The 15,163-nt window shown below is 32.5% G+C and overlaps 1 protein-coding gene across 1 annotated transcript in view; it reads left to right on the forward strand.

The window, feature by feature from the left end:
- Window positions 1–15,163, forward strand: part of Sema3d (semaphorin 3D) — a 187,857-nt gene that overhangs the window by 49,437 nt on the left and 123,257 nt on the right. The window contains exon 2 of the mRNA XM_028776078.1: window positions 13,686–13,873. Coding sequence (XP_028631911.1) covers window positions 13,723–13,873 — 151 coding nt within the window. The 5' untranslated portion in view covers window positions 13,686–13,722. The remainder of the gene's footprint in view (window positions 1–13,685; window positions 13,874–15,163) is intronic.

The following is a 15,163-nucleotide window of genomic DNA, read 5'->3' on the forward strand; positions in this document are numbered from 1 at the left end:
AGTATATAACAGAAATATTATGATGATATAAGGAATGATGTAACTCTTAGAATCTGTGAATAAAAAAGCCTTACAATATTGTTATGCTTCCCAGTCATTTTTAAAACTGTTACAAATAAAATTTGTAAAGTTAATAGATATGAAATGGCTGTAAATGTTATTAAAATATTTTAATATTTAATATTACTAGCTGTCTTGGAAATGCAAATAAAAACTACACAAAGGTTCTATCTCACCCCAGGCAGAATGGCTGTCATTAAAAAAATTAATAACAATAATGCTGGTGAGAATGTAGGGAAGGAAAACTATTATTATACTGTGAGAAATGGACCCAAGCAGTACTGAAATTCCCCCAAAACACTAAAAACAGAACTACTATATGACCCACTTAAGACATGCCTCAGTGTATATAGTAAGCAATATAAGTGAATTTATCATGAAGAGCAGCCATGTTTATCACAGCACTATGTACAATAGCCAAGTCTCAGAATCAGAATTCATTGAATAATAAAATGTGGTTTCTATACACAGTGAGATTTTATTCAGTCACCAGAAAAGAATTTGTACCATATGTTGAAAAAATAACATGACCAGCAATCATTTTTAAGTGAAAAATGTCAGATTCAAAAAAGCAAGTATCATGTCTTCCCTAATTATAGATTCTATGAGAATATTATTTTGTACTGCTGTATATTAGAGTTCTTTTTTTTTTCAATATATAATCATAAGATGTTATTGAAGTTTGCCTTACCTAAACTAGGATGGATTTCCAAATAAACTTGGTCATTGGAAACAAACAAGTAAAAACAAACAAAACCAAACAGCAACAACAATAAAACAGTATAAATAAAATACTTACCAAAATTTGATTTGGGGAAGTGGATGTTCAAGCATCCCCTAGCATGAGTGATGGCTATAGATTTGATCTCCAGAATAGTGCTAAACAAAGATCTTAGCAGTTTAAAAATATTTTATTATCATGAAAGTATTTTAATTGACTATATAAAATAACTCTATACATATATTGAAAGAGTAGCAACCAATGAAATATAAAGTGCATAAAGTTCTAAGATGACATTAAGAACATTAGTTGTTTACTTTAGGAAAACCGAAAACAAGGACTGTTAATAAGTGTTCATGAGACAAACATGCGCTATTTTTATAAGTTAAAGTGAAGGGTAGACATTGTCTTATAGAAGGGATCCTTTGCAAAAGTCAGATTAAATTCTACAGAAGATGCTATTGCTGGGTTTGTTTATATCTCGGACTACTTATTCCCTTGAATTTCACAGAGCCAACTGGCAAATTTAAAATCCTTTTCTAGTACCATGGATCCAAGACAAAAAGAAGCTTAATCCTTTTCATTGTTATACAAGTGTTATACAAAATTTAATATTTCCACAAGTGTGGAAAATTAAACATTAAGTTACATTGTCTTCAAGGTGGCTATTCAACTTTTTCTTCTTTAAAATTTTACAAAATTTATTATATTGATATTGTAAAAATATTGTTTTCTATTTGAGTTTATAGTTTTGGGTTAGTGTTTTGGGGAGTTATATTTTAAAGCCTAATGAGTTTTAAGCATATTTTCAGATCAATGTGAATTGTCTTAAGCTTAAGTTAGTATATTCTCAAATAAATTTTCATTAAAAATTAACATAATTTGAATATGACCATTCTAAGTCACAACACTAGTATATGACTTACAATGGTATGCAGTGCTTTATGCCATGGATATTTTATCCTTATAATAAATGCATTAAGTATTCTGATAATCGAAAATTTCAAGGGTGCAGGCACCTGAGGTTAGGTTACTACTCATAGATAAACAGGAATGCCTCTGAATGACCACTCCATCACTCTGTGGCTCTGGTCCTGACATGGCCCAGTAATGTTATGCATAACATAAAGGGGTGGGGATACTCAAAACATTTAGCTCAAAAGATTTAGCAATACTATCATATTAAGTTAAAGAATAAGACTTATGATGTCAGAATATTTTTAAAATGTAGAAATATGTTTTATAAATTTTAGAAATTTAGGGTTCACCATCAGAGCCAAGCTATTGAAGGGATATTGACTGGATTAGAGGTTTGGGAAATTTTGAATTCTGGTAGCTCATCTGGAGCACAAAGCAATGAATAGCTGAATCTTAGACCCCCATCTCCAACCAGAAACATTTTCTTGATTATGTTGGAATATTTATTTTAAAAAGATTTAATTAGAAAACAATGGTATTGTAACAATGACATCTGAAGCATATTGTCTCTGATGAACCCACGAACATATGTCCCCACCACTATAACTATAAACAATAAATATTAAAGCACAAATGCTCCTGAGAATAACTAACTCTCTGCATATTGGTGGTTGGAGTCAGTGTGGTTATTAATAGCTTTGTTTTGTGGCATCTGAAATTCAAATCTGATTTGAAGATTTGGTTTTGAAACTCTACAAATGACTTTAAGTTCCTTCAGAATACTGCTTACATTGTTGAAGATAATTCTGTATGTTTTGATCATGCGCAGGATATGTTTTAAACATATATTTATACACTCAAGAGCATTGGGTTAACTCTGTTAACATTTAATCAAATGTATATATACTTTGGCTTGCCAATTAACAAGTACATGATGTCACATCATTATCATTTGATAACCGAAAGGACACACTGTCTATTTTTATCTACAGATAGTGTTATGTTTATAATGTTAATTATTTGAATTATTTTTTTTATGGAAATGAAGCACTTCAATTGCGAAAAATGTTTACCTCCCAAAAATATTTCTGACTACAAGGAGTTCGCTTCAGGAATGCAAATCCAAGTAATCTGCACTGCTATTTTGTTGCACAGGTTTTTATAGAAAAATATACTCCCAGTAACCTTTAAGATACAACTCTGTGTTTAAGCCATTTCTCAATAAAAATACAACTACTACTATGATGTATCTTTAGTCAGATGGCTTAGCCCAGCTCTATGAATGATTACTAGTGAAGTGATGTGCATGCTAATTTGGTGTGTTGGGAAAGACCATTGGATATTATTATAAAGATGTTTACAACTAGGTTAATTTTTAATAAACACTAAATGAAAATTTTAGATCATTTTTCTAGATGCTACAAGAATACTTCATATCATTTTTTTATTTACTTACAATTACATAATGCAATAAGCTATAGACTAACTAAGGAAAACCCCAATACCAAGCATAAGAATACTCTTTTAGAGTTTGTGGGGGAGGCCAAGAGACTTCAGAAACAACATACATTACTGTTGTTGACCTTGTTCCCTCTCCAGACATTAAAGGAAATTTCCTATTACCAAAGACATCACATACTGTGCAGACTTAGAAGATTTGAGCAGAATCCGACCTGAAAGCCTCATTGAGGTCTAGGAAGCAATCAGCATTCCTACCTAGCGGTTCAATCTATGAATCATAACAAGGATCAGTATGGAAAAATATCCCCATAGGTGTAATAGTGCTGCTCACATTTTGGCAATAACTAACAGCTGTCTAATTGTCTTACAGCCCACTCAACAGGAGTGAAGTTATGCTTGGTACTGAAACTTAGCCAACTACCCAGGCCAATGAGGTTGCGGGTCTTAGAGGAGAATCTCCTACTGTTACTTTCTCAGGCCAGCATAATTTATAAGTGCATTCTAAAAAATATTTAACATTATATCCACAGATAACTGTAGTTCTCATCCCTCATCAGAGAAAATTCCTTTGCAACAGATGAAGATTACATAAAATCACGAAGGGTTAAAATGTACAGCTCTAGTAATCACAGAGTTTTCAACCACAATGGTACTATCTATAGCACAACTTCTATAGCTATGGGTCAAGGAACATTGCAGAAGAGGGATGGAAAGATTGTAAAGCCAGAAGATGAGATACATTGTCTCCTAGACATCACAGGGAAGTTTTAGTCATGGTGCCTCAACTATATTACTGCATAAGCAAGACCTAAAAAGGACAATATCAGTAGAGCTGTTAAGTTGTGCGTGTAAACCCACCTGAGACAAAGTGCTAAAGGAACTAGTGGCTGCCGAGAAAGGGAAAATTAAAATTAGTCTTCACCAATATGAGCTCTTGTTTTCCAAGACTAAGTGATGAGCCCTGACATCATATTCATACAAACAACAGTAAATGGACATATATTTATGAATATATATGATATATATATATTCATAAATATATATGACATATTTATGAATACATATAAATACATTGGTGTACATGTAACAATATTAATTTTGAAAAGAGGCCCTGGAGAAGTCTTGTGTGTGTGTGTGTGTGTGTGCGTGCGTGTGTGTGCATGTGTGCGCTTTTCCTTTAATACTGTTTGAGGACACTCTCTGGATTCTTGTGTGTCTGTATATAATATTTGGGTATTTTTATTTTTTGTATGTGCACATGTGTACATGTTTAATATTTGGGATACTTTATTTTACTTTTAAAGCCAAAATTATTTTAATAACACACAAAACAAAAAGTGATACATATTATTAGGTACTATTTAATCTATTGAAAACCTAAATTGTATAATCACATTAGACTTCCATCTCCATTTTATTGGTGTGTAATAATTGTATACCATGATGATTCCTTTATCTTCTTTTTTTTCTTTTGCTTTATTTTTCTCTCATACAATACATGCCTTTCCTCTCAGTTTCCCCCACTATTTTTCTTCTGCCCCAGATCCACTGTTTCACTACTTTCCCTTCAGAAAGTTGCTTATCCTTACTTAATAGCCAATATCCAGTCATAGGTGAGTACATACCATGGTCTTCTTTGATCGGGTTTGCCTTGTTCAGGATTTTTTTTTCTTGTTTCATTCATTTGTCTGAATTTTCATGGTGCCAACTTTTTTTTTTAACAGCTGAGTAATACTCCATTGGGTAAATGTATCACATTTCCTTTTCTTTTTTTCATTCTTTAGTTGAGGGATACCTAGTTTGATTCTACTTTTTGACCTTTATGCATAAAGTCATTATGAACATAGTTGAGCAAATGTCTTTGTGGTAGGATGGAACATTTTTAAGTATATATACCAAAGAATGATATGAGGTAGAATGATTCCTAACTTTATGAGGAACTATCATATTAGCTTCCATAATGGCTTACAAGTTTGCATTTCCACCAGCAGTGGAGGAGTTCTACATCCTGGCCAGCATGAAATGTCACTTTTTTATTAATCATAGTCATTCTGATATTTGTAAGATGAAATGTTTTGATTTATATTTCTCTGATGGCTAAGATATTGAACATTTCTTTAATGAATTTAAGAGCCATTTGAGATTCCTCTGATGAGACTTCCCTGTTCATAACTTATGCCATTTTAATTAAATTATTAAATTATTGGTTTGTTTTTCTTGTTCTTTATGTATTGCAGAAATTATCTTCTACCAGATATGGAGTTGGTTAAAATCTCTTCATTTCTGTAGAATGTTTTGTTTTATTGACAGCATTATTACCTTACAGAAGGTTTTCAGTTTCATGAGGTCCCAATAACTTACTGTTGTTCCCTAGTGCTTGTGCTAACAGTGTTCTGTTTAGGAGGTTGTTTCATGTGCCAATTGCTATCATATTTAGTACCTCTGCATCTGGGTTTATGTTGATGTATTTGATCTGTTTGGACTTGAGTTTTTTTGTAGGGTCATGAATATGGATCTATTTGCATTTTTCTACAAGAAGACTTACAGAAAGACCCGGGCCATTTGTTAAAGATCCCAGTGTATATTTCTAGCTTTTTTTTTAAAATCAAAAATCAGATGTCCTTAGGTGTGTGGATTATGTCTGGGTCTTGACTTCAATTCCACAGACAAACTTCTTTGTTTTTATGCCAATAACATGCAATTTTTGTTACTAAATCTCTGTAGTAGAGCTTTAAATCAGGGATGTAATACCTCTGGAAGTTCTTTTATTGATCAGGAGAGTTTTTACTATTCTGTGTTTTTTGTTTAGCCACTTGAAATTGATTTTTGCTCTTTCAGTGTCTGAAAAGAATTGTGTTGGAATTTTGATGAGAATTGCATTGACTCTTCAGATCACTCTTGGTATGATAGTCACTTTTGTTAAAATTTTACCAATTAATGATTATGAGAAATCTTTCCATCTTCTCAATCTTCTTCAATTTTGTTCTTCAAAAACTTGAAGTTTTGGTCACACAAGTATTTCATTTGCTTGGTTAATGTTATCCCCAAGGTATTTTATATTGTTTGTAGCTATTGTGAAGGGTGTTATTTTCTTGATTTCTTTCTCAGTCCTTTTGTCATTTGTATATAGGAGGGCTACTGAGTTGTATGAATTTATCTTGTATCCAGCCACTTTGTTGAATGTTTTAATCAACTGTAGGAGTTCCCTGGTAGACTATTTGGAATTTCTTATGTATATTATTATATAGTCTGAAAATAATGATACTTTTGCTTCTTCTTTTCTAGTTTGTATCCACTTTATTTTCTTCAATTGTCTTACTGCTTTAGCTAGAACTTCAAGTACTATATCAAATAGATACAGAAAGAGTAGACAGCCTGTTACTAAATTTAGTAGAATTGCTTTAAGTTAATCTCCATTTTATTTGATGTTGGCTATAGGCTTGCTGTAAATTACCTTTGTTATGCTTAGGTTTTGTTCCTTGTCTTCCTAATATAACCATGACTATTATCATGAAAGAGTGTTAGAATTTGTTAAAGTCTCTTTAGCATTTAAGATGATGAGCATATTGGTTCTTTATTTCAGTTTGTTTATATGGTGGATAACATTCACATTTTTGTATGTTGAACCATCCTTGCATCACTGAGATGAAACCAACTTAATCATGGTGAATGATCTTTGTAATGTGTTCTTGGATTCAGTTTCTGATTATTTTATTGAATATTTATTATACAGTTGAGTTTAAAAGAAAAATTGCTCTACAATTCTCTCTTTTCTATTGAGTCTTTATGTATATCAGGGTTGGCGGGTTTTCCTCCCATTTGGGGGGATGGATTATTTTGTTTTCTTGGTTTTGGGGAAAACTTGGGATAGAAAAGATATGATGAAACTATATTTAAAATTAAGAAACCAAAAATAATAATAAAATGCTCAGGGTGTGAGAATGAGCAAGAGATATTATATGAAAGGGAATGGAGGGAGATAAAGATAGTAGAAGCAATGATTAGTTGATATTTTAATTTAAAAGAAAGTGAACTGATAGCTTTAATTACTTTAAAGTAGTAAGATACTATGTGTATTAAAAATTGCAAAGGTACTACTTTTGATTTGTGATTATTATAGGTTTTTTTTCTCTTGACTTGAGCCAAAATATATAAAGGTTATATTTGTACACACACACACACACACACACACAAACACACGCACACGCACACACACACCCCTGAGACAGAATACTAAATTTCAGTGTTCTTTGTTTTAAATCTTCATGTCTGAAAAATCACTGTATAATTTAATTATTGTTCCTTATATAGAAAAAATTCAATATTAACAATTCATCAGCTTGCCTTAACAGTTTTAACAAATTGCTGTAAATAAGTCACATCAATTAAATTCACATAAAATTTTATATATCTTGTTTCTCAAATAAAATATTTGAGGAGTTACCATCCATATAATAAGCTTTGGACTTTTTACGTTACTTGGGGAAATGGCATGGGCCTTCTTGAGTGTTAGACTGTGCTTTTGAATCTCTGATTTAGTGGAACAGTGTGTAAAACTCTCATAATCAGAACACTCCCCATTGGCTCCACATCTGAAGATCCCCAAGAGTGCTGTTTGTCTCAGTGAACATCTGGAATAGATTATATGCAGCTAATTGGCTCCAGGTTAGCTTGTTACAGACAGTAGCACGCAGTACAACCTATGCAATTCACTAAATCCACTCACTTTGGGTAACTCACACCTACTTCTATTTATTCATAATTCCTCCCAGATGTAGGACTTATACACATGTATTATGTACATGTGGAAACTCATGTACACACACACTAAGACAGAACATATCAATGTTTTAATAGAGAGGTTATTGATAAAATATTCATAATTTATTGAAAGATCAAATATTGAATTCAAAGAATTGTTGAAAGAAAAAAAGGACAGGAAAAATAGTGTGTGGAAAATGAATTTAGTTAGAAAATTATTTATTTTTTTAAGTTCTAACACTTCAAACACTTTTTATGTATTTTATTTCTCCCCTTTGGTATGTTTCAGCACGTGTAGGCACTTACCAGAATGTCATCACAGTAAAGCATGCAATGCTTTGATTTTTAACTTATTTAACATTATGAATGAGTGGGTTTATGAGAAACAGTATGGCCACTGTTCACTGGAACCAAAGCATCAATCTTTTTAACAGACGATGTTGGAGGCACAGGGCATGTCTTAGCGATTAATGACCAGTTGGAGGAGTATCTATCTCAGTACGTAGGCAAGGGCCATTAACCTCTACTAGTCATTAATTTTTAGAACGTGTCCCAAACTGAGGTCATTATTGCTAAATAAAATGCACATATGGTGTGTTCTCTTTCTTGCTCTGTATGTAAACATACATCCCTGCTACATACACTGTTACATATCCAAACCAAACCAGTCCTCCACATGTCCAGGTACTCTAAAATCCTGAACTTAATGGATGTTTTTATCTATTCAATTTATTTGCTCCACTCACCCCTCACGTTTTCAGAGGATGGAGGGAGCATGCTTGCACACTGAGGCTATTGGTGAGATGGAACTAGATACTAGCAATCTTGTCACAGATAGATAGACAGAAAGATGGAAGAACTGTGGAATGAAATCAGACAGGCATTGATAGGTGCAATGGGACCAACATACACTAATGAGCAAACACAAGGACAGTAAAGTCATGTATATGGTAGGTTTTACAATGGCATGAGATGAACTTTAAAAAGTTAAATTTTCTCTCTGGTTAGCCCCATCAAATCCCACTCGATTGTACATTACTCTTCTTCCTTTCTACTCATAACTATCCACCGAAAGCTATCCTGCAACCTTCTTAGCCTTTGCAGAACCCAGAGCCAAGAATCACTGTTTCTTGAATTCTCTCTTACTATTTTTTATTTGTTCTGTCCTTCATGAATGAGTACATGTCTAGCTTAAATTTACTAATGAAGTATAATCCATGTCTATTTTAAACTTGCTTATAAAAGACTATTACTTTCTTAAGCTGCTTTCTATAACATTTCTTGTATCTCAATTTTAGAAGTATTTTGTTGTATTTTAATAATTTGTATATTGTGCAGGTTAGTTTTCAGAATAGTTAGGTTAGTTACTTGATATAAAATAAAGACACCTGAGAAAAGAATACTAACAGTGGACTCGCCTCCCTTGGATTTGCCTGTGAGCATGTTTTCCTTATTGCTAACTGTGGTAGGAGTGCACAGCTCACTGGCAGCAGTAGACAATGCCAGCCGTGGCCTGATGGACTTGGGTTCTATAAGAAAATTAACTGAAGGTGAACCTGAAGCAATCCAGCAGAAAGCCTTTCTTTATGGTTTCCCTTCCCTTTCTGTCTCCAGGTTCTTATCTTGAGCCCAGCCTACTCTCAGTGGTGGACTATAACATATGAACCACATAAACCTTCCCTCCTAAGTTTTTTTGACTGTGGTGCTTTTCATCACAAAAATAACTAACACAAAAAGAAAATTTTACTTCTGGAATGAATTTAATCATGCCCCACATTAAAAAACTAAGAGTAAGATTAATGATTCAAATTATATAATATATTATATAATATGTATATTATATATAATATATAATATATAAATACTATATAATATATGCATTATGTAAATATTATATAATATATTATATAAAAATACATATGTGAGTATATCTATATGTGCAAATGTCATGTCAAGCCATATATAGTTAAAATGTACTTAAAACTTAATCCAGATGTGGTAATGCACATCTACTATCCAGAAATCTAGGAGTCAGAGGTAAGTGGTCAACCTCTAGCTTGAGAACAAATAGTCTTAGCTACGTAGCATGGGACAAGAAGAGGCTATATAGTAAGACTCTGTCTCCAGATAAATTCAGTAGAGCCTGGAGAGACAGCTCAGTGGTTCAAAATATATACTGCTCTTGCAGAGAGCCCAGATTCAGTTATAAGCTTCCATATAGAGTTGCTCACAATTAGTTATTCTAGCTCCAGGGACTTCTGGGCTATGTAGAAATCATTCGTGTGTGTGTGTGTGTGTGTGTGTGTGTGTGTGATGGAGTGTTAGAGAAAAAGAGAGTTGCACATAATTAAAACTGAAACATCTATTAAAATTAAATAGACAAACATAAACTTGTGATAAGCATTGTCCAAATTAGGAAACAGATAAGGTGACTCTATGGGACAAGAAAACATCATTTTCAAGAGCATAAGGATAAACTAAAAGGTTGAAACATTGACTTTATTAGAGTAGTTTTTTACTGAGTAGTTAAAAATATAACTCAAATCTGATCTGATTTTTAACAGATTTACAAGAGAGAAGTGGTTTACAGCAATAGTGCAAACATACTTCACCAGTGCTTCTTAAAAAATTCATGGACTGGAGAAATGATTTAGTAGTTAAAATGAGGATCCAAGTCTCAAAACCAACATTAAAATAAAAACCCCAGGCACGGTGGTTTGCACTTGTAATACCATATCAGGTGAGATGAAGCCCTAGGACTTTCTGGCCAGCCAACTTAGCTCACTCAGTAGGCTCCAGGCCAGTGAGAGACCCTGTCTCAACAAACAAACAAAAACCAAATAGAAATCATGTGGACATTCCCTGAGGACTAAAACCAGACTGTCATCTGGATTCCCAATAGACATGTATCTGTTCACAATTCATCATGCACACACACACACACACAAACACACACACATATGCACAAGCATATGCAAACAAATGCACACATACACATATATGTATGTAAATACATAAATAAAATCAATATTTAATTTTTAGAGTTATTTCAAATACATTATTTAAATAAGGATTCCTTTAGTATGTCATATTAATATATGCATAAATCTAAGTTGAACAAAGTTTTAAAAATGGCTGCTGGTCTATTTATCACTAAAAATTTAATATGATTTGTAGGAAAGATATGAGGATGTCATTTATGTGTACTAAGGAGTCTATGTGGAGAGCAGAAGACAATTTTCAGCAGGAGTTGAGGCTCTCTAGAGAAACAGAGCTTACAGAATGAATATGCAGCATATCATGTTCATATATGTATGTGTACATATTCACATATGTATGATTTGTTGGACTGGCCACAGGCTGTGGGCTCTGGTCTAGTGAATTCAGCAATGGCTGCCTATTAACAGAAGGTCCAAAAATCCAGCAGTTGTTCAGTTGTCAAGGCTGTATTTCTCAGCTGGTCTTCAGTATATGCCAGAATACTAAAGATGTACGCCCTAATGTCAGTGAATTAATGGGCTTGCCAGGAAGGAGAAGGCAAGTAGAGAGAAAGAGAGTTTCCTTCTCCCATGTCCATTATATAGGCTCCCAACAGAGGGTGTGGCACAGGTTAAAGGTTAATCTTCCTATCTCAAAAGATCTTGATTAAACATATGTCTTTTTATGTCAAAAATCTGAATTAGAAGTATATCTTCTCATTTCAAATAATTTAAAAAAAAATCCCATTCAGTAGATGTTCCCATCCAAATTTTAGTTAATTCAAGATGTAGTCAAGTTGAGAACCAAGAATAACCCTCATGCCTTTTATTTGTTACATTACGTTCACTTGGGTAAAAACTTCAAGAAGTATCAATAAATGTGAATAAAATAGTGTTGTGTTATTTTAAATAAAATATCATTAAATAAATATATAAATAAACTTGATTGCAATTCTCCATGAACACTAAAGTCATATATTATACCCAAGGGGTAACTGTATTATTATTATACATATTGTGAAGATAATAAAGGTAAATTGAGAAAATACAACTTACTCAGCGTAGATGGTAAAAATATTTTTAACAATTACTACCCTACACTGGGAAAGATGGAGCCCTGCCCCACAGATGCTGCAGCAGATTGAGGAGGAGGGTCCACTTAGATGGAAAAAGGGTGTAGGACCACCTGCCCTTGTTCTGTGGGGTGGGGTGGCCAGTATTTTTCACTGCCTGAGGCTTCCCTTCTGTTTTCTTATTTTTAGTTACTTGAACAAAAAAAATAGTGTTGTCTGGACAAAAAATTACATAAAATTCAAATAAATCCTCAATGCCTATCAGACATATGCGTGAATTATATATACCTTAAGATTTGAGGTATGGCTTTCAGGGATGACTTTTATCTTCGGAGAATTAAAGTAACCTTAATACTGATAATCTTTATTAGTTATGGTCTATGGCTTACAGATATAAAGCTTTCCTACCATGAAGGAGCTTTTATACAGAGCATCAAAAATCTGAACCAGTGAACAAAAGTATGCCATACACTTCAGAAAACTAAGTAATTGGTACTCCTAGAGTACCAATATTCTAAAATTAACACAAATAAACTTGAAATATTTATTCTGAAAAGCATTAATTAATAACACTAATCAAAATAGGATTCATGCTTATTTTGTATGAAGTTATTAACAAGGAAATACATGTGTTATCTGTTTAACAGTTAAAAACTGCAGACTACCTACTAGGTTTCAATCTCAATTTCTATCTTTTCTGTGGACTTGAAAAACAGATGAACCTTAATGGTAAAGGAAGAGAGGTTAAAGTCCCCATTAGAATTTGAAGACCAATGGAAGCTAAACTAAGAAAAACTATGGTGGGTTTAGGCATGAAGAAGATAGCCACTAGATTAGGCCTGATCATCTGATTTGAATCCTCTGTTAGTCAACCACATGACATTAGAAGAGTTATTTCACTCTGTACATGTTTTCTTAACAGTGAAATTATTTAATGAGTTTTGTTCCATTGATATTTGGATTATACAGAATATATTTTGAATATATCTGACATTGATGTTTAATAAATTCCATTTGTAAATTTCAATTTTAGGTTTAGTTTGAAATATGGGGTTAAACATTTATATGTACCTTAAAGCACATCCAATCAGCTGCTGGTGACAGTGTAATTAGTGCCTATCTCTTTTAATAAATTTTCATATTTTACAACATAATATTATGTGCAGTTCTGGACTGTGTATAACAGACTCATCTTCAGTAATGGCAGAGGGCATGCTAACAATCTAACTTCTCTACCATGATCTAATTTCACCAACTTAAACATCTCTAAGTCCTTGTAAGCCAGAAAAGGAAATACTGTCTTTTGTCTATTCCCATTTGAGGATCTTTCCACTGGAGGGTTATCATGAGTCACAAATAGAGCTCTAGCATCATTTTTACTTTTTGAACACATTCATCAAGCTTTGAAAAAACACATGCTTCTTTGGAGATGCATTTAAACAAAATAAAACAACTCGAGTAGAAGAAAGTTATTTATTAACAAAATAGTTAAATTTCTACCAGTACATTCATTCCTCCAACTAGAGACAAACTTGAATTTTATTACTTAGCTCTGATTCAATTTCTCTGTATCATGTCTGTCACAACAAAGCAAAAGAAAGGTGGAATGATGCCTTGGGGACATGCTATCCTTTCAGAAAGCATGCTAACTCTAGGAGAATCTAAAACATTGCCTTTCAGTAGTATTTTCTTTTTCTTATTTTGTTTCTTAAGGGTGAACAAACAGTGTTTGAAAGACAAAATTTTCATCATGAATGCTAATAAAGATGAGAACCCAAGATCCAGAAGTCAAGATCTTCACCTTTTTCGTGCTTGGATGATGCTAATCATGACTGTGCTATTTCTTCCTGTCACTGAAACATCTAAACAAAATATTCCACGGCTCAAGCTAACGTACAAAGGTGAGTACATAAATATTTTACAGTTTTCACTAGAATATCTGAATGCCTTTCTTTTCTTTAAAATGTATGTTACTTCTACAAAGTAAGATCAGTCAGTATATTATTTAGAACACAGGCTACAACTATTACTTTTATGAAAAAGGATACCTAAACTAGCCAAATACATTTCCAGTTAATATTTATAATGATTAATTTAGTCTACAAGGTATATTTAGTTTGCATTAAAAATCAAATCTGTAACAATAGAAAAGTAAGTTCTATAAAATTATTACTAATTACTGTAACTATTCCAAACTAAAGTATATTTTGAACAGTACGATTATTACATATAAAAAGTTTCACAGTCTATAAGAGGTAAGAAATCAATTTTACATGTTTTGTAGTGGCAAGAAAAGTATGAAATACATACAATTCAAGGCAATAATTAAAATATAAGATAATTATCTTTAAATTTTTACATTAATATAAACGAGTAATGTAAAAACATAATGTAGTTATCCATTATGTAAGTGTTTGAGTTTATGTTTAGCTTTTCTTCCAAATCTTGTGTCTGAAGTTTTTATTTTTTCCCTTCCTGTGACTTATACTAGGCTTATTAATTCAAGTTTTAAAAACTCTGCAGGGAAAATCAAAAAACTTTTTTCTGAACTTCTATTAAAATTAAAATGGTGATTTTAGTATCTTCTGATCTTTAGGATGCCCTTCCTCCAAAGAAAATCAATACTGGTGATAAAAGTTAAATTGTACTTCAAATGAAAGGAGACAAAATCTTAATCTTCTACTTATTGCAATTTACTATGTTGGTGTTGGTTTGGTATGAGGTAGCAGAGTTCTTGCCTCACATTTGCAGGATGTTGGGTTCAACTACCAGCATTAAAAATAAAAATGGGAGCTGGAGAGATGGCTCAGCATCTTCCAAAGGTCCTAAGTTCAATTTCCAGCAACCACATGGTAGCTTGCAACCATTTGCAATGGATTCTGATGCCCTTTTCTGGTGTGTCTGAAGACAGCTACCGTGTACTCATATACATGAAATAAATAAATAAATAAATAAATAAACAAACAATGTGAAAGATGGAAAATATTGGCATTTTGATTTGATGTTTCATCTTTTAAAGAATTGAGAATCTTTAAAATTTTCATATATTTATATGTATAATATCATTTAATTAGATTATTAAAATCATAGGAGAAGCTTCTTTAGATAAATGATAGTTCTCAATATGAGGTATAATTTAGGATTTTTATTCAGCCAAAATTAAAAGCTATACCTGAAAATTATATAATTAA

The sequence above is a fragment of the Grammomys surdaster genome, unplaced genomic scaffold, assembly GCF_004785775.1.
Source record: "Grammomys surdaster isolate TR1022 unplaced genomic scaffold, NIH_TR_1.0 264, whole genome shotgun sequence".
Classification (NCBI taxonomy): Eukaryota; Metazoa; Chordata; class Mammalia; order Rodentia; family Muridae; genus Grammomys; species Grammomys surdaster.